The 27,099-nt window shown below is 39.6% G+C and overlaps 1 protein-coding gene across 1 annotated transcript; it reads left to right on the forward strand.

Moving 5' to 3' along the window:
- The first annotated feature begins 1,348 nt into the window (after positions 1–1,348).
- Positions 1,349–22,525, forward strand: LOC139744293 (methionine--tRNA ligase, cytoplasmic-like). Its single transcript, XM_071654741.1, has 20 exons — positions 1,349–1,434; positions 2,056–2,160; positions 3,496–3,586; positions 3,815–3,902; positions 4,716–4,835; positions 6,861–7,145; positions 7,724–7,830; positions 10,095–10,211; positions 10,979–11,182; positions 12,434–12,635; positions 13,049–13,294; positions 14,036–14,131; positions 14,747–14,864; positions 15,640–15,853; positions 17,178–17,309; positions 17,883–17,987; positions 18,506–18,689; positions 19,538–19,618; positions 20,246–20,410; positions 22,346–22,525. The coding sequence occupies exons 2-20, from the start codon at positions 2,058–2,060 to the stop codon at positions 22,523–22,525; spliced, it is 2,838 nt and encodes a 945-aa protein (XP_071510842.1). The 5' UTR covers positions 1,349–1,434; positions 2,056–2,057.
- Positions 22,526–27,099: the final 4,574 nt, after the last annotated feature.

Consider the following 27,099-nt stretch of genomic DNA (forward strand, 5'->3'; position numbering starts at 1 on the left):
GAGTGCAGATTTTTTTTCCAGAACTTCCCAAATGAGGTTCTTTATTACTCCTTATCATTTCTTTTTTATCCTGCAACTTTTGTTGTTGTTGTTGAAGTTTTGAAAATACAATGAAAAGGCAAAATGTTCATCCTAACTGGCCATTTGGGGAGAGCAAACACGTGTCTTTCTCTTTTTTCTTCTGCTGTGGCAAATCACTTCAGGTTATTTTATCCACGTCGCAAGTTAAAGTACACTCTAATAGTAGGCCTATACAACTGGTAACTGAGGACCATCATGAAATTTATGTTCAATCACAAGAATAATATGAGGACAATAGAAAAAAAATGTTTGTGTGCCTTAAAGTGTCATGCGCAGCAGGTATACTCAAATGGCGGTATCAACATTGGCTTTATCAAATACTAAGCGAACTTCTGCTTTTTGTTTTGTTGGCACTGCTCATTTTCCCCCACAATATTTAGGATGAGTGCTGCGCAAATGAGTCAAATGATCACAAAGTTAATACACATGATGAATGGACCAGGAAATAAATGTGACACAATATGGGTTAATAGTGTCACCATGTCCGCAGGCATTGACGAAAAGGCACTGGCATGATGAGTTCTTGATTATTTATTTAACTTGATTGTAGTGATGAGGCATAAGATTAAAGAGACATTCAGCAAAAATACGGAGGTACAAAGAGTAGGTTTACATTGGGCAAATAACTTTGAACCCCATCCCAATCCGACTGAAATGTGGTAAACTTAGGACTACAGTTTTTAATCAGGAGCGGATCCAGGAATTCTGTAAAGGCGGGGGGGGGGGGGGGCGTGACTAATATCTCTGGTGCCACTTCCGGGTTTCATTTCTTTTTTTTCTCTTTTTATTTCTTTTGTTTTTTACGAAAATAAAGGGGGGGGCGTGCACCGGTTGCGCCCCCCCCCCCCCTCTGGATCCGCCACTGTTAATTGCAACTATTTAGGCTTATACTAGTGGTAAAATTAATTTGCTGGAGTTTTTATGTCCCATGTCCATCAAATAGACCTTGAATTTAGTTCAGTGGCAAATTAATTTTGAGAAATGTATCATTCTCTTCGGAAGTGGCTGTGAGAGAAAGGCGTCGAATTTATACATTTTGGTAGGCAGTCTACGATCTAAAGTTTTTGTACATTCTGGGTCTGTGCACGAAAGACTATGGACAGCGTCGAGCTTTGATAAACAAAAGAAGCTCTTCCGGGGTAAGCACGTGTACACACTGCACCTGCCTTGTCACACAAGTAAAGTGCTGTGTGCACATACACGCATACACACACACACACACGCACCGCCACCGGAGAAATTTTGCTTGTACACAGTAGTAGTGAACGGTTCAAGGCCGCTATTCGCTGTTCAGTCAACCGGGAACACACGGTGGTTTGCTTGTATTTCATCATCCTAAATACTTCTTTCCTGGTAATCCCTCTTTTTGTTGTCTTCGTCTCCTGTATTTGCGATGATTACAGTATTCCATTCCAAAGATGCGTGGTAGTTCTTACTTGTAATTAAGAACGTCTAACTGTGTTTCGCTTGCGCTCGGCTCGATAATCGGCCTACACTCTACAGTACTGTCTGTGTGTATATAAATGTATGCGCTCTATTCCACCAACACAATAATCAGACAGCTGTGCACCAGACAGTGCAGTGGTGCTGTACTCAACTCGCACGATCCGACCAGGGAGGTGTGTGTGGTACTGATAGGATATCCGACAGTTAAACAGGTAACGTTAAACGTAAGTTTTATAGATCTGCAGGATCATCAACTGGAAACTTGTTTTAAAGATGGCTATTCACTGGGCTAGAACCATCTACAGAGCAGAGTAGAGTCGCATCATTAGTTTTAGTATCATTGGTTTTTATGAACAGTCAGCGCAGTGATTGTTGGGAACGAACGATCAAGTGTTGAGTCTCAACTAACTTGAGAGTTTGACAGTTTGCCTCTTTCTTTCTTTTTTCCCATGCCATGCATTAATTCTTGGCTGCAATTTGTTCCGGATCATATCTCATCACATCTGTTGGCGGTGTCATCCTCATCAGCAATGAAGTTGTTTTCTAATCCGGGAAATCAGCATACGCTGAAAGTGCTCATAACTGCTCACCGGCATGGTGTTGATCTAGAGGTCGTAACAACAACCTCTTCAGGTAAGTAGAATTTGCTGAACAATGGCCATGCCAAAGCAGCACCTCATGTAAAATGCTGACATTCAAAGACAGACTTTCACTTGTATAGAAGCATGTAATGTAATTGCTAGCTGTTACTTATGCTTCGTTCAGTAGAATTCTAGATCAATTAGACTCTATATACTGCACTGAACCTGAATCGTTTGTTTTAGGTATGTCACTGGTACTATTTCATTTATTGCATCACACTTTGTTTCCTACTTCTTCTTTTTTCAGGGTAGTTTACATGTACACAAAACTATTAAGAATGCAAGTGTTTCTTTGTTTTTTTCAAAACTAGTGAAGCTTCTATAAATACCATATCTATAAAAAAATCTAGACCCTATGTGAAAATCATTTTAGGACAATTTAAATTGAAAAAAAAATGGTGTAGGTTAAACTTAATTTTTAATTCATTAGACTTTAATAGAGAAAGAAGTGCAAATGTTTTTGTTTCTCAATTACATGTACAACATATATCGGTAAACTTGTGAAATGATTACATCACCTTACGACTTTGTCACTTTGCACATACAAATTATGTAATAAACTTAACAGTTGTGACAATTCTGTAACTGTATATTAGATTACAACCGTCCATTTGGTTTATCTTGGATGTATAGGAATGCACCTTATGATTTTCTCCTTGAATATTGAAACCTTCTTTTTTTTCAAGTCAGAGGAGGAATTCAGACAAATAAATCTATGTGACAGTTTATATATTTCTCTCTCTTCTTGCCTCAGCAAAGTTCAAAGACACACTTTGGCAAATACAGTCTGTATGTCAAAGCCAAAAGGGCGAGTGAAATATTTTCTAATGTTTGATATGAGGCAGATTCTGAAATGAATATGCTATCTGCTATTACTTAGCAGTCAATTTCTGGTGGAGACCTCTGTACAATGTACCTGTTTGCTGCAAGTTGCTGACATTACCAATATTGCTAATATTTAAATCATACACTTTTTAGTCAGGTATTGAGCCTTGACTGATCATAGTTTTAAAAGACTTTTTAATGTTTGATCAGATAAAATTTAAGGGAGAGTTAACAAAACTGAAAGAGAGAATGAAGAACCACTAAATATGCTCTTGAATTGAAGATGTTTAAATATACAATATTCAAGAGTTTCACCATGTTAACTGCATCAATCTTTAAACTACAACCTTTTTCTCACCAATATCGCAAGCACATACAGTATGTATATGCTTGCTTTTGAATTTAGCATTGTTGATAGAGGAAGTTGGCTGGGTGCTATGTTTTACTATCATTTCCTTTACAGTGATTTAGTAATGTACAAATATGTTGTTCTCATTCCAAGATTGCAAAGTTCCGTACCTGAAGAGGAATAGACTGCCCGTCCTTGAGATTGCTCCTGATGAGTTCATCTTCTCAGCCAACAACATTTGCAGGTGAGGTACATATACACGTATATATTTCCTGAATGAGATATACCTAGCCTGTCTTGATTCATTCAAAATCCATGAATATTTCCAATGTAATGAGTAATGTTCTCACTTATTTCTCTCGAGCTTCATTTCACTGTTTAAGTGCCCATCTTGTTAGCATTCATGACTATTTGTATCATGCAAGTACTTGTATGCATGTTTCTGTTTTGTTTGTTTTTTTCTGGCCACCAGGTACATCAGTTCTGAGGGCTCTGTGAATGCTGGGACGTGGGATATCAAGGTTGGAGAGTGGGTGGAATGGGAGAGCACAAGACTACAGGTGACAGTAATCACAATATTTGTGTCAAGTGGCAAATATAAATCTTAAACTCAAAATTTGCCCTATTCTGATATATATACATGTACCATGTCATGTTATCAAAGCCAATATCATTTGTAACATAATCTTATCTCTTGTAAAAGTCATAAGTGTCATAGATATTTGGTTTCAAACCCCAGCTGGTTGAGTCCTTTGATAACTTCTAGGTGCATCATATACATTTTGTATAACATAGTACTACATTCTTCTGAAAGCAGATGTATGAAACTATGGAATTTCTACGTATCTTTCTTGGTCCTCTTCTTCTTTTTCTCCTTCATATTCTTGTTGTCTTCTTGGCCATCACTGTTTCCGTCTATACTTCTCCTCTTCCTCCTCCACCTTCTCATCCTTTGAATGCAGTGTATATACATATAGAAGGTTTGATGGGAATTGGTTCTGATATGTAGGAGTTATGAGTAGATTGCACTTTCAGAGTTGATTGTAAATTTGATCATTTTTGTAATGACTTTGCAATGAAGAGTGCTGGTGGCGAAATGTTATTCAGTTATCTGTCTGTCTGTCTGCCCAGACATGTTACATGAGACATAGATGCGCTAATCAGATTTTAGGCAAATATCCCTTAAAAGGAACCCAAACCCAAAGAGAAATATGGATTGAATGAAAGCAGCAACATTAGTAGAACACATCAGTGAAAGTTTGAGGAAAATTGGACAATTGATGCAAAAGTTATGAATTTTTAAAGCTTTGGTTTTGGAACTGCTGGATGAGGAGACATCTAGAGGTTATGACGTATGTGTTGTACTCCTGCAGGCTGCTTTGGGCCCCTACCTCTCGGCTGTGTACAGTGGTGGCAAGAGCAACGCTGATGTACTGTCAGGTGTTCTGGGCAGACTGAACGAAGCACTCCGCAACAAGCAGTACATCGTTGGGGTATGCATCAATATTGATACAGAATATTGCATGTCATCGTTTAAAAGCCAGATGCTCACATCCACCTCAACTGCACTGCAATTCTCCAATCATTCATTCAGACACCAATATGTTGACACAGAGTCGACCAGGCTTAGTTTATATCAGCAAACTGTAGGCTGCCCAGTGGCAGGTGGCAAGCGGCAAGCGGCAAGCGGCAAGCGGCAAGCGGCCAGTGGCAAGCAGCAAGGTTCAACCTTGATTTAATGACAAAAGAAAACAAGGTGAGAATCATGAACAATGTACAACCAAACAATTACTGTTAAGACACAGTAAATCATCATAACCATCTGGATGTACTCTGCATTGTATTCAGATACCCCAATGTGTTCAAACTTGATGTGTACCTTCAATATATGATTACACATGTACACTCTCATCAGAAACCTACATCTGTATATCAGCAATCATTGTTTGCCTGAACACGTCACTGTCTCTTATGACTCAAACTATGTATGTGAATAAATCATTTGTTACATTCATAACTGTGCTGCACTTATTGTGTGTCTTTAAACTGTAATGAAACTGTAACTATTGCCCCTGACCTACTTTCATATTACGAGGGTTCTACATATTCAACCACTACTCAATGTGAACTGTAAACACAACTCCTCTCATTATTTATTGTCTATAACTGTAACTTGAGGCCAAAACACTCATTATACGCCTCTTTACAGTTAACCCTAAAACAGCTGTGGGGAGTTGAATCACCCCCCCCCCCCCAACATTTCCCATGACCGTTCTCCCGTGCGAAATTTTTTGACCGCGCCGCTCGCTGACTTGTTACTTTAAAGTTTTGCACGTCTTTTGATGCCATTTTCGCGAAAATCAGGGGTGAAAATCGGAGGGGGGTACACAGTGGCCTCTACATGCAAAAATTATGAAATGTGTCTCAGTCCTCGCTTCTGATATCACACATCTCTTATAGTAATTGTATATTTATGGCAAATATCAGAGTGACTTGCACAGTTCAGGAAGATGGTTCGTTCATGTGTGACTGAGTGACTTTGTTTCTAAGCAATCCACCCACCTTTAATGGCTCAGGAACAACACTTACAGAGCAACACTAACCATGGTCACACTGGCAAAACTTGTCAAAGTTCAACTTCAAGAACTCTTTGCAAAGTTTACTTGTCCGTTCACAAATTTTGATCATTGATGCACATGCGCAACAAAGAAGAAATCGCATGCTGTCTGGCAGCTATTGATTGTTATGTATTGAAAGAATACATTCAGGTACATCCCAATGTCCATGCACTTCAGAGACACCACCGCGGGCAGGCAGTGGAGTTGTCACACGACAACTTTGTGAAGTTTCAGTTGTACAATGTACGTATTCAGACGGCACAAATTTTGACGAGATTTGCTGGGCTTCGGGAACTTTCCCTAGTTTGAGTGGGAAGTTTCATGAGAAGATATTTGGGAAGGTTGCAGTCTCACTAGCAAAACTTTGGGACTTCTCAAAGTTTTGCCTTTGTGACAATGGCTACTTAAAGACAGGGGTCAACAGCTCTTTCCTTTCATGCGTTGCCTTTTCGTGAATTCATCTGTGATTTCCAGTGGAGTGTGCAGACATTGTCATTTCATCAGCGGTGCATGAAATATGCGAAAATGAAATCTTTTGTTCTTCGGACTTGCTCTGTAGCAGGCTCGGTTCTGGTATTGTTTCAGCACAAAACATGAAAATGTTCGGTGGTAGGCGGTACAGAGTAGAGAATACTTATGTTGTACTCCTTGGCTTACTGTACAGTGTTATACGGTTTTGAGTAGTAGGTAAGGAATGGCCTTGTGCATTGTGAAATAAACAATGTGTCTGTTGTTTCACCCCTCAAGTGTTTGAAACCTGTTCTATAGACAGATGAAATCTTGCCGTGTGAAATTATACCCATTTCTGACTTGGGGAAATCAACAGCAACCCTTTTTACCAAAATTTAATGCCATCAAATTTTCTGCCCTTTTTCTCTCTTTCTTTCCAATGATTTGTAGGACAATCTGACGGTTGCAGACATAGTACTTTGGGGTGCCCTATACCCAGCATTCTGCAAGACCCAAGATCTGTCGGCCAGCTATCCTGCTGTGCAGTCCTGGTTCCGGGGCCTGTCAAGCAATGAGAGCTTTCAGAAGGGCGTCACTGCCGTGACGGCTGGAAAGAAGGCGGATGTCTTCAAGGAAGCCATCTTGGCACAGCCAGTAAAGACTCTGGCTCCTGACGTACATGTAGGGGGCGACAAACCCTCAAGAGCTGCTGCAGCGCAAGCTCAAGAGAATCATGTAAGAAATTTTCATTTTCTTTCATATGTGTCCAATTGAGAAAACATTTTAGCAATCAGCAGTGAAAGAAAATACAAAGAAATGTTATGTGATGGTAATTGCAAACTAAAGATTTGAATTACTGAGTGCTGTTAGTTTTGGCATCGACTGTACTGTTGATAATTCTCGAATAGGATGCAGAATTTACTTCTGGAGATTATCACACCTGATAAGGCAGATTAATTAGCATGTGTTTTTAAGTGTATTTGAATAGAACATAGTACTTTTGTCTTCATTTTTTAAACAATGACAGCAGCAAAGTTGATGGTAATATATTGAGTAAATGGTAGCAGTTATGTTTCCTCACAGACCATCATCTCAAGTATCATTGTCATTTTATGATGATCTTGTAGCTTCACTTTTTTCTTTAAGAGATCATATGAATACAATTTTAACAATTCCTTGTGGTCAAGCTCAAATCCAAGTGCATGTATGTTTCTGTCAAATCCCCCTGTCCTGTACCATGCTATGTCACTCTGCAAATGTCCAACCGTCGGCTACAATGATACGATGATGTCTGCCTGTCTCATGTCATGTAGGAAGAGACCAAGGAGGAGATTCCTGCAGAAGAGATTGCTGCGGCAAAGGCCACATTCTTGAAGGGACGGAAGGCCTTGCCAAAAGCGCAGAAGCGTTGCCACCCAGTGTAAGTTCATTTCTCAATTTTTTGGTAATTCATTCAGTCAGAATTCCTTGTCGGAGGTAGCCTTCCCTCTCGCATAAGTGGTGAAAGCACCATAATGCTTTCTGTTTTGGCAACAAAACAAAGAAGAGACGCCAAATCATTTTGTTCAAAGATAAAAGTTGTGTTGTACAATCTAAACTATTTTACACTTTTGATCTCAAATACTCCAAAGCAAGTCATTATCCTGGCAAATCCCATCAGCCAGACAAGTTTCTTGGGAGATGCTTTCATTATACAGTGAAACCCCATTATAACGAGGTCCGTGGGACCGGCGATATTACCTCGTTATAACCGGTACCTCGTTATAACCGTACGCATCAAAAACAAAGAAAAACATAAGCACGAATTCATATACCTATCAATCAAACTCTGCATTGTTATTACACAATCATGGATCTTTATTATTGAGAGAATGAAGTAAATTATTTGTGAATTGATACAAAAAAAAAAAAAAAAATGACGGGAAAAAGTAAGGGTTGAAATGCGTTAATTTATTTTTTATCTGAAAATCTCTTCGCATAGTAGTTGCATGTGTTCTTGAAAAAAAAGCCTACTCAGCAGGATCATATTCGTGATTCTTTCTACACCTATATCTTCCTCTTGTATTGAACCAATTTCAAAGAATTATATTTTTTCGTTTGTGAAATAGTGTAAAATGACAATGAACAAAATCAGATTATATAAAATGCGTTTGTTAAGTTTTTCTAAACACCAACGCAAATAGAGTAACATACATGCGTTGTTTACCGCAACTTGCGAGGTATTTTACGCTGTTGCTGTCAGCGGGAATGCGATGATTTCATGAATCATTTCGGCTGTAATCCTATACAATATATGATCGTTGCGCCCCGAAGGGATTGAAAAATGCGTTCCTTATCTTCTTCCGTAAATCTCTTCGCGTTTTGTACATCCGTTCTTGAAAAAAAAAAAAATGCGACAGGGTTCAATTTGGAAGGTTGTGATCCTTTTTACGCAAATCTGTACCTCATGGACTGTTTTGAGAGAAAGAAAAATCTTCACTGTGAAATCCAGTGTTAAATGATAATGAACAAACCCAGATCTATTCAAACTGTTAAATGCGGCTTTTTTCTTTTCTTCTTTTTTCTGAACGCCGACTCAACTACGTGAAGTACGTAGATGAACATGCGTTATTCAACTATTTTATGCTACTGTCACCCGGCGGGATTGCGATGATTTCATTAATCATTTCGGCTTTAATCATACATAGCCTACTCGTAATTTATAGCCAGCAAAACAACTGGAAGTCGGAACTAAAAATGGAAAGGATAACGATGAGTTGTACACGCATTCCAATTGTCCATTTTTGGCCACGAGTGTCGCTACATGAAAAGTTTCGAATGCAATATTTTTTTTTTTTTCCGTTGCGGTGTGGCCTGACCTACTATTACGCACGCGTATCTTTCGATAAAGAAAATCGAATGATTTCAGTAAATTACTTAGTAGGAACTTCAGAAGATATTTCTGTGTCTTATCGCGTGGTTTAGAAGAAAACATGGCCAGAACGGTACTTTCCAAAACGGGAAAGAGACATGGATAGCGTGAATTCGGTTTTCAATGTTTCGTTTGTCGCGTGTTTGAAAGCGGCAAGTCAAGAAATGTTTTTTGTTGCGGTGTGGTCTGACCTACTATCACATACGCATATATTTCGATTAAGAAAATCAAACGATTTTATTATATAACTTAGTAGGAACATTGAAAAATATTTCTGTGTCTTATCGCGTGGTTTAGAAGAAAACATGGAAGGAACGGTACTTTTCAAAACGGGAAAGAGACATGAATAGCGTGAGTTCAGTCTTCAATGTTTCGTTTGTCGCGTGTTTGAAAGCGGCAAGTCAAGAAATGGAACCTCGTTATATCCGATCAAATTGCTTATATTTTTCTTTATCATGATGCACCGAAATTGTCCTCGTTATAACCGGAATCTCGTTATAACTGAACTCATTATAACCGATTCGTTCTGCCATAGGTTAACACGCAAAGGAAAACGGGACCGACGCAACTACCTCGTTATAAGCGGTTCCTCGTTATAACCGAACTCGTTATAACGGGGTTTCACTGTATTGCAAGCAAATTCCAAAAAGTGGAAAATGAATTTTGAACCCTTTCCAGAACTATGTTTTACCTATGCAGTCTGTTTATTCCATGAGTGGCATTTTACGTGTTTGAATGCAGACCGTAAATTGTGGTTCTCTCTCCCTCTGTAGGCTTCCGCAGCCGAACGCGAGGAACATCCTGATGACGAGCTCTCTGCCATACGTCAACAACGTGCCTCACCTCGGCACCATCATAGGCTGTGTGCTCAGTGGTGATGTGTTCTCAAGGTATTTCCTGTCACAAACCTCTTCCTGTTAATACTTTTTTTCTTTGGGGGGGGGGGGGAGGTGGCAAGTCCCACATTTTATAGCTAAAGATATCCATGCAAATAATATTACCAGCCTAAGAAATGAAAATACATTTGATGCTGTTGTGTTTGAAGTTTGAGTAAGTGAAAAGTAGTACCACTACATCTTTCTGAAAAACACTTCAAAGTCATTGTACTTATATTAAGTATGATGCAATTAACTTTGGACAGTTTCATTTTTTTCTCCTGTGTGGAGCATTTCTGTCTTGTGTGAGGAGCATATTATGCCCCATAAAGATCATATTCCATATTAGTATGAATAATGTTTGTAACACCATGGTGTTAGTGCCAAATGATATATGACTGTATTGCTTTGGAACTAGAAGGTCATATGAGCAACATTTGAAAAAAAAAGTAAAAGAGAAGACCTTAGGTCCATTTGTTGCAGACAAACCAGCCATGTACAATATGGTAGACTTTCGAATTAAGTTACAGGAAAGGATTCCATTATCACGATGATGTTTGTAATACAAGTTGAAACTAGATCCTGCCGTTACAATGTTTAGGCCCTATTTACAGTTGACGTATAATAGTAAACAAGTAATAGAATCATTCAATAACTTTAATGCCTGAACACAAACTGTTAGTTGTTTAGAAGAGCTTTTTTAGTAAAATGTAAGCGTTTTAGTGCCAAATACTGAGATGTACTTTTAAAAGTATACATCATCTGTTACCACTGTTGCCCAGATACTGTCGCTTGAGGAACTACAACTCCCTCTACATCTGTGGGACTGACGAGTATGGGACGGCCACCGAGACGAAAGCCCTGGAAGAGGGCCTCACCCCGCAGCAGATCTGTGACAAGTACTTTGCCCTCCACCGCGACATCTACAGCTGGTTCAACATCGACTTTGACCACTTTGGCAGGACGACCACTCAGCAGCAGACAAAGTGAGTTCATTCAGCATTCATGTCGTTGGCTGTGGAGTGATAGGGAGCTTTAGATTTGTGGCGAGGACCTTTGAGACGATGCTAGAGCGGAACGTTCTCCTCTGTCCTGCGTCATGTTGAAAAGTAGCTTTAGATTACGCCGAGACGCAACCTATGAAAAAAAGAAATGGCTCCCCTATATGATCGGTGCATGAAGTAGCTCTCTACATCGTGAATTGAGCGGACATAGAAGTAGCACAGAACGCGTAGTGAAAACTTAGGCGACGCAAGCTATAAATAGATCGAATATGATACACGATTTTGCGCATACTCAGAATAGGTTTTTCTCTGTGAACATTCCCATTGCAAAAGTCTAAAGCTCCATAATAACACAAGTGACAGAAGTGTAGTGTCTTATTATGTGTGTTTGTGAGACAGAGACTGTTTTCAAACTGACTTGTTTGCATAAAAACGGAACCAAGCAGACAAACTGAAATAAACTCAACTTTGTGATTTTTGCAGGGCTTTTGTGTAGTATTCAGAGTTCCCCTTTTCGTACAATATATCTGTTGTTTCTCAATAGATGTTGTCAACACACAATGTACATAAAAACATTTTTTCCCCCGGCTGATACTCCTAATGATGGTGTTCAGAGTAGTCATACATATCAGATGTTTTTGGTTTTTTAACCCGTTGAGGACAAGTCCCAAGTATACTTGGGCAAGTGTCTTTGGGAAATGTGTGTTGTAGCAAAATCAGCCTGTCCTCAATGGGGTAATACATCATGTGGACACTCTTCCTTGTAGGCTCTGTAAAGTACTCAAAGAGGAGATGCCTTTGTTGCTGTTTTTTATGGCAGAAAGTATCCAAGCAATAAGAAAGATGTTGTCAGGACATTACACGCTTCAGTCACATTCCAAAGGTATTCAAGAGATCTATGGAATTATTGATGTGCGTTCTTTCATGAAGAAAATCAGATTGCCATATTGCTTATTGCTGTTGCCTATATTGCACTGTATATCGAGCTATGTTACATGAATGACACATTTTGTGTCATTACTTGAAGGTTTGGCTGTTTGCCATTAAATGAAGCTCACTTTGCCAGCAATGAGTCAATCTCACATTAAAGATTTTGTATGTGTGTGTGTGTGTGTGTGTGTGTGTGTGTTGTTGTTGATAGTGTGATCCTCTTAAATTTAGTGCCAAAGGAAGTCGTAAAATTACAAAGCCTGCAAGGTATATTGGTGTGTCTCATTCAAATTTCAAACAAAGGATAGCGCAAGACATCTTCAACCGTCTCCATGCCAATGACTACCTTTTGGAGGACACCGTTGAGCAGCTGCTTTGTGAGAAGTGCAACCGTTACCTTGCTGACCGCTTCGTGGAGGGCACCTGTCCGCTGTGTAACTATGATGACGCCAGGGGCGACCAATGTGACAAGTGTGGAAAGCTGATAAATGCTACGGACCTCAAGGTTGGTATCTTTAGGAGCAAAATACTGTTACAGCGATATTTTTGGAGGCCATCATTCTTTCGCATTACCCAATGTTCCACATTAATATTGCATACCAACTACCATCTGTTAGCTACTTAGTGTGAGTCAAGAAGGGTACAGGAGTGTGTTCAGTATTTCTGTTTTCTATACCACTTCGCCGAGATTCCCCAGTTTTACCCTTTATGAGATTGGAAGTCGGACCACTCATGTACCATATCTTTCACTGACACGTCTACGAAATATTAAACAGGACTTCAGATTTTATGTGCTATAGGTCTCTTTGTTTTGTCCAGTGTCATTCTGTGCTGTTGTGATGTTCTTAGTTTGTACATATTTCCTGTGACACAGTACAGTGATCTTGAATTTAAAAAAGAATGATGTTCCCATTCCAGAACCCAAAGTGCAAAGTGTGTCGGGCCACGCCAGTGGTCAAGAGTTCCAAACACCTGTTCCTGGACCTACCCAAGCTGGAGCCACTCCTACATGACCACCTGCAGAAGGTCATGGCCGAAGGGACCTGGACGGCCAACGCAAAGCTGATCACCAACTCGTGGATCCGCGACGGCCTCCGCCCCCGCTGCATCACCCGTGATCTGAAGTGGGGTACACCTGTCCCCCTGGAGGGCTTCAGAGACAAGGTTAGCATTGTCACTCGGTGTGGTGTCCAACTTCTACCTTCTGTACAAGCTTTTCACTGAGCTATATCTTGTCTATCTTTGCTTATTTTCATATTTCACTTCAATAAAACATAGTACAGACGATACAATTCCGTGATAGACCAGCAATTACTCACAAACATTTCCATTAAAAGAAAAGGGAAATCAAGAAGTACAATGTATGATGAAAACAAAATGGTCATGCATAATATGCAGAAGAATGATGCTTTAAGAAATTGATAAGCAGACACATGGAGAGAGGTCATATTTTTTGTATTTAGCACAGTGTCTCCATGTGTTAAAGGGATGATATAGTTTTGGTTGAGATAGGAATTCAGGTTTTAGTTACTTTTTATAAGACATTTAGAAACTTTTTACATGAAATAATAAAGAGCATTCAATGCTAAGAGGAATTCAAAGTTTATTTGATCAAAATTGGTTTTGAAATGGCTGAGTTTTCCAATAACAAAGAGGTCCTAATAAAAGGTGGCCCTAAAAATTGTATGCTCTTTCATATTTCATACGTAGTTTCTTATTATCTTGCAAAAAGTTAAAATCTGAATTCCTAATCTCAACCAAAACCATATCATCCCTTTAAGCTTCTAAGAATTTGTATGTATGGTTTAATGTCACTGCAAACGAAGCCTCAGCGAATAATCACTCTGACAATGACTATTCTTCCCTTTCATTACTCTATGATTTTTAACTGTAACTTTTCAACAGGTGTTCTACGTGTGGTTTGATGCTCCAATTGGCTACCCGTCCATCACTGCCTGCTACACTGACCAGTGGGAGAAATGGTGGAAGAACCCACAAGAGGTAAAATGATTAAATTCCCCCTCAAGCAACTATTTGAAGGGACCAGTGATGGACAAGAAATTGTTTGTTCTACTTAGAATCACGACTCTGTGTTTAACGATAGTCTGTATTTAGTTTTTGCAATTGAAATCAGCAAGGGGAGTCATCCTAAAGGAAAGTTAGTTTATGAGCAGTTGGTATAAATAAGTAAGTGAAACTGTGAAACCAAACTGGTCCAGTAGATCTTGACTTGTTTCCCGACCCCAACATGTCTTAAAACATGTTATTTAATTTGACACGTTAAAAGATTGAAATGAATAATTTCCTCCTGGTTAAGATGAATGGATAAACTCCTTCTTTCCTCATTCATTTCTATTAATGCATTATCTTTCTTTCTTTCATATTTTCTTGTTGCTCTTCAATACCAGGAATCCAGTTTGCTGGCATTAGATGTTGCTGTGTCAGGCAAGACTAGGACTCTTTGGTTGTGAGGTACAACCTTTGTCAGGAAGGAATGCTTTCAAATTTGAATGATCTAGTTAATCAGTCTATTGAGAGCTTCTCCTGGCATATAAACACTGTGTTACTGTACTTTAAATGTTTGTTTGTTTGTTTGTTTGTATTTCATTCTTGTAGGTGGAGCTGTATTGTTTTATGGCCAAAGACAACGTTCCCTTCCACAGTGTAGTGTTCCCGTGCACGCAGCTGGGCGCAAAGGACAACTACACTGTGATCAACAGCCTCATTGCAACAGGTAATGTCACCACATGTGGACACCAAATAAGTTGACCTAGATAAATACTTGTCATTCTCCTCATCATGATAATATGTCTCTCTGATGGTGTTTTCTTTTTTTTTTTCTTTTTTTTTCAATTTGGAAGTTATACCAGACATGTACACAGTGATGTGATTGATTTCATTTCGATAACACCTCTTACATGTTGGGGAAGGGGGGGGGGGGATCTGAAATGGATTCAAGTGCTGTGTGTTACAGCCCATCAGTATCAAGATGGACTAGGAGAGGCATGGACATTCACTGACTCAGAGAGCAGCATTAGGCTGAAAAATAAATGGTATGGTTAAGGTGATGATAAACTCCTACCATTTTAAAAGTCAGAAATGAGTGTAGAGAATGGATGTTGGAGTGGGAGGGGGGGGGAGGCAGCATGGGCTATGCTTGTGTCTTTGCAGCATATATCATTCTGTGCAAAAAAAAGCAACAACAACAACTTATTGTTATTATTAGTATGACAGGGCTGCACACAAACCCATTTTCTTCTACTGTTCCTACTTGTCTGTTATACCAGTAGGGACCCAGTTTCTTCATTTTTTCACTACCACATTCCTGAAAAAGTTACTGGTCCAACAGTGATTTTTACTGGTCCTGGACCGTCAGACCAGTGCCAGTGTGCGGCATTGATTATGATGATGACAATGATGATATTTTTAGTTTTTATTGTTATCAGAATTCTTATTATGATTGCTGTTATTGTTGCATCACTTTCAATGATGTGATATCATTCCTGTAGAATTTCTGAACTATGAAGACACAAAGTTCTCCAAGAGCAGGGGGGTTGGTGTGTTTGGGGACAACGCCCAGTCCACCGGCATCCCAGCCGACATCTGGCGTTTCTACCTGCTCTACATCCGGCCTGAGACTCAGGACAGTGCCTTCAGCTGGGCCGACCTGGTCTGGAAGAACAACAGCGAGCTGCTCAACAACCTGGGTAACTTCATCAACAGGTATGTGAGGGGATGGTTAACCAAATATGATTTGAGTGTAAATGTTGCCACCTGGTTGCAGCAGTAAGCAAGACAAAACTCCAAAATATCCCCGTATAGGCAAATGGGTCAATTTGGCCGCAAGGGCTACAATAATATTCAAGTTGACATCAAGGACGATGCTATAGAGGTAAAAAAACATCCATCAATCCCATCAAATGGCATGATTTGATAGTGCTACGCTGTCAATAGAAAGTAGTTCATAGCGTGGAAAGGTTTGTACATTGTGTGATTCCAGTGCAAAAATAATATACAAAAAATGTACAAGTATCTTTTGTACTATAGACTAGTTTTACATTTTTGTACACTAAATTTTGTCCATGTGAATTTTCATTGGCACCAAGATGTGTCAATGATGAAATGGACAGCATTTTGAATTCATTTTATGTGATCTACGTTGAAAATTCTCACTTTTTCAACCACTTTTTTGTTACACTGTAGCTTCCTTCCATTTCCAGTGATTCTTATTTCATGATTATGTAGTCTCTGGCCATGAGCTTCATGTAAAACAACAAGAAAAATATTTCAGTTGGACAACAGTCAGTTTCTTGCATTGTGGCAAAGAGCCATTCATGGCAGATGATAGAATAGAGAATGATGTTGATAGTTTGATGCAAACTGCACCACATGCACACCATACATTTACACTGGCTGCTACTCACCAGAAGTTCTCAAAGTGTCATGTCATCTCTTCAAACAAGCCACAACCAGAAGTGTTTTTGTCTTTACTAGCTCTAGCAAGAATTTTATTCTACATTGGTTTGTAGGGGCAGCTGTCTTTGTTGTGCAAAAAAAAAGAAAAAAAAGTGATATCTTTGAATCTACTTCTTACTCATACTTATTGTGATTTATCAAAGAAAAGTACTGTATATTCCTTTTATGTGTGATTTTATTGTTTGATTTTTTTTTTTGTCAACTGACATTGCATATAGGACATTACATGCATGTACATGTCCAAATATTGCCTCCTGTAGAACATAAATGCAAATGATAATATTGTCTCCAAAGACAAAAATCACTTATCAAGCTTCTTGAAAATGGATAAGTTATGAATTTTGTACTTTCTTCTCATTTTGTTGTAGTTTTGAAATTACAAATTTAACTACTTGCACAATTGTCCAGACATGTGAAATATAAATGGCATATACTGTACAGTAAAGTATAATTGTATTATTCAGCTCATTGCTGATTAGTATTTGTTTGTGGTAGTGGTATAACTTTTGCAAGTGAAGTGCTCATGATGATGATGATGATGATAACGGCCTCATTTTTCTCTGTGTTTCAGAGCGCTGATGTTTTTGGAGAAGAATTTCGACGGCAAGATACCTGAGCTGAAGCTGGAGGGTGAAGACGAGCGACTCATAGCAGAAGTCAACCGCGAGCTCAAGTGCTACGTGGCTCTGTTGGAGAGAGTGAAGTAAGGGTCAAAGGGCGAAAGGCAAAGGTCAAATGCTGTCATTGATAGACATTGATACATGGTTTCTTTCACTTGTTTTTTTTCTACACACTGACCATGAAATGATCATAGAACCTGCCATTAGAGGAATATAGTTTTCAAACATTGGCTTTGAAAATGAAATGCGAACAAGCATGAATTAGCAAAGTATTTAAACGCAATGAATCTATAAAACTGAGTTGCGTGCTGCAGAAAAACTGACATGTTATATTTCAAACCATCTTAACCTCTCTATTTCAGACAGGAAATGGTTAAAGATGCCAAACTTTCTGAGCTTCAAACAAACCTCAACTTTTGTTCAGTGGTGTCATCTTTCTCCACTGATTGTGTAATCAAGCAGCACATGATCTCCCTCGAGGATATATAAACCCCCCCCCCCCCAAAAAAAAAAAAAAAAAAAAAAAAAAGCAAAAAAGCACAGGGACAAATCTGTGCTGTGATTTGCTCTGAAATCATTCTGGTATTCGAAGTTGTTACTTGTTATTTCAAATAGTTTTGATTTCAATGACTGAATTCATCCTGTCTTGATTTCAGGATTCGAGACGCTCTGAAGCACATACTCAACATTTCCCGTCTGGGTAACCAACACATCCAAGCCAGCAAGCCATGGGTTCTTGTGAAGGGAAATCCCCAAGAAAAGTAAGCTCAATTCATTGAAAATCAATAAAGTAATAAAAATGCGAAGAGTATGCAGTGATATACATGTATTAATTAGAAAATTAATTCATTTAGAATTGAAAATATATATGAATATATCTGTGTAATGTGAGTATATATGAAAAATATAATGATGAAAGTATGTTTAAGAAATATGTGCGTAATATATGTATTGAATAATTACCAGTAAATGAATAAATAATACCGCATGTGGGATAAAATTTTGACAAAATGATCCAGCAGCTGGTTGTTGTTGTTGTTGGTTTTTTTTTTTCCAAAGTACATCATCTGTTTATACCCCATGGGCAATCTTGTGCCCTAATGAACAGATATTATGTGGGCCATTGAGTGTAAAATCAAGTAGACTGTTAAGCAGTACATTGCCGAGTTCTGGAATTAGAGGAAATGAGTTTGTCGAGCGTGGAATCCAGAATTAAGTGTAAATGCTCCTCGAGCCTCAACCCATGCATCATCCATGCCCTCTCCCGACTCCTGCGTAGACTGCGAGCAGGCAGCGTGATCAGCCTGGCAGCCAACATCGCCTGCCTCCTGTCTGTCATGCTGCAGCCCTACATGCCCGACACCAGCCGCATCATCCAGGACCAGCTCCGGGCCCCGCCCGAGGTCAACGTCCTGACGGAGGAGTTCGTCTGCTGCCTGGAGAAGGGTCACCAAATTGGCAAGGTGAGAGACAACGGGCCAAGATTTGTTTAACCCATTGAAGACTAGTTCCTAGTATACTCGGGCAGGTGGCTATGGGAAATGTGTGTTGTAGCAAAATCAGACCATCCTCAATGAGTTAAGACCCAGGGAGCATGGGAAAACATGGGTTGTCTGATTGCATCAGTCTTCATTTGCTGCCCACAGGGGTACAGTAGAAAAATACAAATAGCGCCCGTCAGCCATGTATGTCAGCGAATATGTGCATCGAAGCATTCGCTCATCGGTAATGGTTGACTCCTGTCCAGATTCTTCAGTTGTGTGTGTGTGTACATAGAGATCACTGCTAAAGCTGTACATGATTCATATGGGGGATTCTGGAATATATCCGAACCGGACTCACCTTCCCAACACTACAGGGTCATTAATACCCCAACCTCCTAAAGAAGGGTCTTTCAACCTCCTAAAAAAAGGGTCTTTAATACCCCAATTTCCTAAAGAAGGCATGGGAACATTTGTCATCATTTACCATGCAGTCACCTTGTTTGTTCACATGAATGGAAGTTTTCAGATAGATTTCAGTTTCTACAGCAGCTCTGTAATTGAGTCATGAAAATTGATATTGATCCATACAAAATAAGTCTTAATTGTTAGGACATGAACCTTACCCATGATAGTGTCAACTTTTATTGCCTAGTAGCAATTTGCCAGTACGGGCAATTGAGCAGTATATTGTTGACTGTCTGAAATGAAGCCCTCTCTAATTTCATGATGATTTCCCTTGATTTTGTTAACTAAATGACACTGAAGGTGATTTCTAAGACACAATTTGTATCATCATATATGTGTACTTTTATCGTGTTTAACCACAGCCTAAGCCTCTGTTCTCCAAGATCGAGGCTGAACAAGCTGAGGAATTCAAGAAACGATTTGCTGGAAAGCAGAAAAAATCAGTGAGTGCATCTGTCTTTCTTCTGTTTTTTTTTTGGAGGGGGGAAATAGCTGTGCAGTTGTGTGCGAGTTTGTGATCAGCTGCGCATCATGTGCTTATCACTTTGTGAAGAGTGGAGTATGGTTCTGAAGTTGTTATTTTTTTCTGCAATAACCTTTTGTGATGTTTCTTTGTTTGTTGTTTGTTTTTATTTCCAAAACAATAAATCATATACAAAATAAACAGTGTTGAACATGACATAATTGAAACATGAATTCAGATTGAAGTATCAAAACACAATGAAAACAAATTGACATGTGACAATAATGATAACATGTAACGGTGGATAGCCCATTTCAGATCTATCAACATGATAGTTCTGTTCTTCTATAGGGTCCAAGATTTGATATATGGGGCTGTATGTTTGTAAGCCACATATTGGTAACATAAAAATTATCTTATATCGCAGCCAGCCAATCACATAACAGAGGTTCTGATCTCAATTTAATTCTTATTCATAACATGTTAATGATGCCAGCTTGTATCCCTTATAAAAAAGAAGAAGAAGAAGACTAAAGCAAAGATGTATTAGGATTAATGAACTGTGTGTTCTGTGGCACTAACTTCATTTCCATGCTGATCTCACAAGGAGGCAAGTGCTGCCAAGCCAAGCCCTCCAGCACAGGTAACAGTTGCAGCCACCACACCAGCAACTGTCAGCAACACAGCAACACCAGCATCTGGTCCCACAACACCGGCTGGTCCGGCAACACCACAGGAGGTGGAGAGACTGACAGGGGAGGTTAACAAGCAGGTAGGACAAAATCACTGCTGGCATGGCAACCCATTTATTACATGCATGTAGCCCAGTGCCAATGTGAGAATGTTTGGTAGCAACATGCTCTTGCGTGGCAGTTTTTAGCTCACCTGAGCCAAAGGCTCAAGTGAGCTATTGCGATCGCCCTTCGTCCGGCGTGCGTCGTGCGTCGTGCGTCGTGCGTCGTGCGTCGTCCGTCGTCCGTAAACTTTTTACATTTTCATCTTCTTCTTGAAAACCTCAGGACCGATTTTCATCAAACTTGGCAGGTAGCATCCCTAGGGGGTTAGGAACTCAATTTGTTAAAATGGGCATCATGCCCCACCCAGGGGGCCCCCAGGGGGCCCAACCCCCCCCCCCCCAAAATTAAGGAATCTGTAAAAATCTTCTTCTCTAGAACCAGAAGTGATAGAGCTAAGTTAATACTATGAGTTAGTTCATTGATGACTGTAGTTTCAAGTTTGTTCATGGCAGAATCAGGGGTGCCCCCCTTGGGACCCAGGGGAGGGGGGTGGGGAGGGGTTCTAATGGGGCCTAAATTGTACATTTTCATCTTCTTCTTGAGAACCCCTTGACCCATTTTCACCAAACTTGGCAGGTAGCATCCCTAGGGGGTTAGGAACTCAATTTGTTAAAATGGGCACCGTGCCCCACCCAGGGGGCCCCTAGGGGGCCCAAACCCCCCAAAATTAAGGAATCTGTAAAAATCTTCTTCTCTAGAACCAGAAGTGATAGAGCTAAGTTAATACTATGAGTAAGTACATTGATGACTGTAGTTTCAAGTTTGTTCATGGCAGAATCAGGGGTGTCCCCCTTGTGACCTAGGGGAGGGGGTGAGGAGGGGTCCTAATGGGGCCTAAATTGTACATTTTTATCTTCTTCTTGAGAACCCCATTACCCATTTTCACCAAACTTGGCAGGGAGCATCCCTAAGGGGTTAGGATCTCAATTTGTTAAAATGGGCACCATGCCCCACCCAGGGGGCCCCCAGGGGGCCCAAACCCCCAAAATGAAGGAATCTTTAAAAATCTTCTCTAGAATCAGAAGTTATAGAGCTAAGATAATACTATGAGTGAGTACATTAATGACTGTAGTTTCAAGTTTGTTCATAGGAGATCCAGGGGTGCCCCTTTTGGGGGCAGGGGTGGGGGGGGGGGGGTGGTTGGGAAGGTCCAAATGGGGGCCTGAATTGTACATTTTCATCTTCTTCCTGAAAGCCTCATAATGGATTTTCATCAAACTTGGCAGGTAGCATCCCTAGGGGTCAGGATCTCAATTTATCAAAATGGGCACCATGTCCCACCCAGAGGGCCCCAGGGGGCCCCAATCCCCCCCAAATTAAGGAATCTTAAAAAATTTGGGCCCTTATTGTACATTTTCATCTTCTACTTGAGAATGCCTGGTCAAATTTTGGTAGAGCTGTGAATAATTTAGATTAGTGACTGCGTGAAAGGTGAACTTGCGATACTCAGGTGAGCGCTAGACCCGCGGGTCTCTTGTTGTTGTTTCAGTCTAGTTTCTGCTTCAGTGTGTTAAACAATGCCAAGTAATGATCCTAAGCACTTCATGTCTTTGATCATGAAATTGATAGTACAACTACTAGTATACTATGGATTTCCTCAGTACTGAGGATGTCTTTACTCCACTGAAGGGGAACGGAAATCTTTTCTGTATTAAACTTGATGACTGATAAATGGGTAATTTTGTACACTGTTGATGTGTGTGCAATAACTCATGAGATTCTAGGCTATTTTGCATTTTCTTCTGGTTGAAAACTTTTGTGTTTTTTGCCCCCCCCCCCCCCCCCACAAGCTCCATTTCCTGTGGACAGTGACTCTGCATTAATGTTAACCTTTGACCCAGGACATGTGGGATTTGTTTCTATGAATTGACATTGAAATTGAATGCAATCTTTCTCTCTGACATCCCCAGGGGGAAAAGGTACGCAAGCTGAAGGCTGAGAAGTCTGAAAAGGCCTTGATTGACGCGGAGGTGAAGATTCTCCTGGACCTCAAGAAGCAGCTCTCCATCGCCCTGGGTCAGGATCCCAACGGCCCCACCCAGCAAGGGAAGCAAAAGGGGAAGAGCAAGAAGAAAGGTGGCAAAAAGTAGGAAAGTGGAAGGACATAGGCATAGGCCTTTGCAAAAGTCACGGTAGTCCAGATTTTGATACAAAGTTTGATTCAGATCACAATTTCAGTGAATACCATGATTGAGATCAAGATTAAGATTCCAGCCACTGGCTGCTGACCACTGGCTGACCACTGGCTGACCAATGGCCTAAGGCTGCAATCGTGGTTTTGATCAAAACACGAATGAGAGTCCTGTTTCCATAAAAGTTGAAATCAAGCTTTGATTCATGAGTGGATTAGTGATTTTTTTTTCCACGTCCTGTCACTACGGAACTAGATCTCAATCTTCCAATTGTCACATCTCTGCCTTCACAAAAAGTTTCATGAAGGGTGTTGTCTTGCTAAAATTGAGTGTCATTTGTAGGCAGACCTGTGTTACATGTGGTGCATCAGTCTATCAATGCAAATATCAGATTCACATACGAATGTTTCTCTCTCAGGTAAGGTGTAAAATGACATATATCAATGTTATGTTATTATTTAATTTCTGCAAGAGTTTGTAAATTTAGACTGGAATCTGTTTGCCTCAAGAGTGTGCTTAAGTGTAATTTGTAAGGAGACAAAGCATGTAAGGCCAAGATTGTGTTTGTCAGCTATTGCCTTCCTTGGGTCTGAGGCTGTGATACTGGAGGCTGGGATACAGCTGCACAGCATCCACACTTTTGACCCATGACAAATGGATAACTGGGGCACTGCTGAGGAATGCCGATATGAATATATGTTTATGTACACCCTGTATGTTTATTTTTAATTGCACAGAAACATTTTTTAAAATTTATTTGTGTTGGTGACATTTGCATTGAAAGATCAGGTATGATATTGATGGCTTTTATGTTCATATGATCAAATATTAGAACTTATCTTTAATTTTTATTTTATACTTGGTTTATTTATACAAGATGGATTGTGTTATATATTGTACGTGGGTGAAACAGAACAAACCAAGAAGATGTTGACACATTCAAAAATATGTGATTTCATGTATTAAAAGGTATGCTTCTCTGCTGCTATACGTCTTTTAGCTCTGAATGGATCATTTCCAAAGTAATGCATTTACGTTTTTCTGCCAAAGTGACACTGCAACAACTAATCATTTAACAAAGGGTAAGGGACAAAGATTCTAGTCAGTTATGAAACTGACCTGTAGTAGTATATCTACCTGTAGGGGTGTGTGTTCTTTTGGCAGTGACTTTTGGCTGAGTAGGAGTGATTGGATATCACTGTACAGTAGAGACAGAGAGAGGAATATGTTTGGAGGATGCTGAGATTCTTAGGTTATTTTCGGATGGTGCTATCAGGCAACTAATATTCAAAATAGATTATTTTGTTTCCTTTTATTTTGTTTGGATATATTTCTTTTGCGCGGTTCCAAAATGTTAGTGGCCCAGATAAAGGATAAATTTTAGTATTGAGTTGTGCCGTAACTATGTATATATAATTGAAAGTGTGTTTTCTAGTACTACAAGTATACTCTGTTTCACTTCGTCTCAGCCAACTGCATTCGTGGCAACTGCGTCATGTTCGTTAACACCGTGATTGAAAAGTTCTGAGAATATGATTTGCAACTGTATGCGTGTATTCAAAGTAAGAATCTATTGTAATATGCAGCAGTGTATACAGGATAGAAAGAACAGATGTACAATTGTTGGATCTCACAAAGTAAACAATCAAAAAGGGTCGGTGCCAGAAGTTGTCTCACCGTACTGAGATTGTTGTCTTTTCCTGGCAAGAACTTTATAGACTGCTGCCGTATTATTTTTATGGTCTCCATCAAGAGAATGTTATCAACAAGAGCACTGGAGAAAACAAAGTGTAGGAATGGACAAATCATATCCTGTATTCTTTATGGAAAATATGATCATCTTTATGCAAACATGTGAGCCAGGTGAATCAGGTTTGATGAAATTGAAGTTGCTGTGCCCTAGCAGACTCAACATTTATGAATTCGACACTGCAAAATACCATATCTGTTCTCAATTTGCGTGCATGAATGTCTCAGTGTGTATAGATTGTGTGTGTGTATGTTTACTCGGTAATGGAAATCCTGGCAATGCTGCCATATTCATTTGTTTTTGCTCACCCAATACAGATTGTCATACTCGTAATGAAAACTCTTTGGGATTGTGTGGCTCCTATGTGCAAATCTCGTAGGCACATCGACAACTAGTGTTAATGTGCACAGAATTCAGACCTTCGCCAGTGCAGCTCATTTCCCTCCAAATGTATTGCATTTAATGCAACATTTCTGTATGTCATGTTGAAGGAATAGTAACATTGAAGTTTATTACTAACTTATGCAGTTACCATTAAACAGCCAGATCTTAAGTTATATGTATTGCCACTATCCGGACCAATTTTTTTTTTTTTTATGTCAGTTAGAACTCATCATGGGGTTGCCCCATTTTTCGTCACCAAGTTGTCATGTGCACTCTTTGAAGAGTTATGTATTGAAGTGTTTATAAATGCCCCCATAGAGTTTCATGCAAGAAATAGAAAGAGTGCCAAGTGTCAATATGAAGTGATTCTGTGTACACCATGCAGTGTAGTCCACTATTATGAAAATAATCAAAAACTGCCCCCCCCCCCCCCCCCCGCTCCATGCTTTGCTTGCAGTGCTTGTAGTGCAATTTTAAAGTGTCAGTAGATGTGGATCAGTTTTCTAGAATGAAATTCCTTGTGCCACTTGAACTGGATATAATTGACGATTTTTGGCTTTGTTTCCTTTTTTCCATTGGGATGTGAACTTTCCCTCTTGTTTCACGATACTTTGTGTGGAAAATCTGTGTGGTAAGATGTTTGTTTGTTTGTTTGTTTTTGTTTTTTTGTCTATCCTAATGGCATCTGGTGTTCAGTGATGGCACTGTGGCCCTATCTATATATATTAAAAAAAGAAAAAATCTCGTAAAATTTCTGGATCTAGATGGTGATCCAAATAAACCCCGAGAACTGATCAGCTGTTCCTTGGCCCATTTCTGACCCTTCAAAATTTGTAAAATGTCACTTTGCAAAAATAGCCAGCAGACAAACAAATGTTGACAAATTGGCAGTGACATGATAATTATTAAGTGGTTATTTAGGTCATTTCGATGTTTCCTTAGAATTCAAACCATGTGCACCCACCCCTCCCTCCAAGATAACAGACAAACAGTGAAGGGAGATAATCAAGGACTACTAAGTGAACTTTAAGGGTACTTGACATGAATTTATGCTATATACACATGTAGATACAGAGTGTATCAAATCTTTCTACCAATACTGTACAATTTTACATTCTGAGAATTAAACTCTTGCAATAAGTACCTTTCGTGTATGATGTGCCTATGTGTGTGAATCTCTTACTGCCAAGAAAAATGTGCAGAGAAAAACAAGAAAAAAAGGGAGGGAGAGAGGAGGAGAAAGAGAGAGAGAGAGAGGTAGAGGGATGGGGAGAGGATGGATGAGTCATGTAGTTTCTGTGTTCTAAACATTGAGTCTTTCTTGCAAGCTATGAACACCATTGCTTTTACAAAGTTTACACTGTTACATTGCTCACACGGCTTCCTGTTGTTAGTGTGCATAAGTTCTGAAAAGTCAGAGTAAATTTCAATGATATGAGTGCTGGTGAATGTGTCCATCTTAAAGAAGACCTCTGGATGATTTTCAGACTTTTGCATTTGAAAATCCACAAATTGGTTATACTGGGTACAGAGATACATAATTTACAGAGATTGCGATAAGGAATATGAATGTTATAAAAATTCAATACATATCACAGTGAACAAGGATGGTGACATAGCAGCCTCGCATAAGAATGCATGAGTGGGGTGTTCATGGAAGCAGAACGAAAGAAGAAAGCATGCATGAATTCTACACAGGTGAACTTGTCAAGCAAGTGGAATTACACTGCTACATTACTGGAATATGTGAGCCTCCTATGTCGTTATCCTTGTTAAATGGAATGTGTTTTCAGAGTGTTAAGTTTGTCTACTCTAGGACCACAATGAATTTCACAAATCTATTCATTGTACATGGCACTATCACAGGGGCGGATCCAGGAATTCTGTAAAGGGGGGGGGGGTGGGGGCGTGACTAATATTTCTGGTGCCACTTCCGGGTTTCATTTCATTTTTTTTTTCATTTTATTTCTTTTGTTTTTAACGAAAAATAATGGGGGGGGGGGGGGCTTGCGCCGGTTGCACCCCCCTCTGGATCCGCCACTGTATCAATTTATGTACAACATAATGTAAAATTATATAAATCGTCCAGAAAGTCCCTTTGGAATGCCTAACTGGCGGCATTCTGTAGGCGCAAATTTAAATTTCCCAGATAAGTGTAAGTAGGTGGTCTAAATGATCAAAAAAAGTATTTATCTCTTCTTTCTCCTTTTATTTTTTTCCTTCCTTTGTTTCATTTTCTATGCTTTTGCTTGTTCATTCTTTACATAGCTGTCTTTCTTTCGCTCTTTCTTTTTCACGCTTTCTTCCTTTCTTTCTTCTCTCTTTCTTATTCTTTCAATGTGTCATTTTCTGAAATGCTCCTTTCCTTGCGTAAATGTTCCACCACTTCATATTTCCT

This window comes from Diadema antillarum, unplaced genomic scaffold, assembly GCF_040938485.1.
Source record: "Diadema antillarum isolate AM-2024a unplaced genomic scaffold, OU_Dant_1.0 seq00001155_RagTag, whole genome shotgun sequence".
Lineage (NCBI taxonomy): Eukaryota > Metazoa > Echinodermata > Echinoidea > Diadematoida > Diadematidae > Diadema > Diadema antillarum.

Bases quoted from the DNA above. Each gene is read 5' to 3' on its own strand.
- LOC139744293 (XM_071654741.1), top strand. From the start codon at position 2,058: ATGAAGTTGTTTTCTAATCCGGGAAATCAGCATACGCTGAAAGTGCTC. The intron at 11,183-12,433 runs GTGAGTTCATTC...TTTCAAACAAAG, and splicing joins ACCACTCAGCAGCAGACAAA to GATAGCGCAAGACATCTTCA. The intron at 13,295-14,035 runs GTTAGCATTGTC...ACTTTTCAACAG, and splicing joins TGGAGGGCTTCAGAGACAAG to GTGTTCTACGTGTGGTTTGA.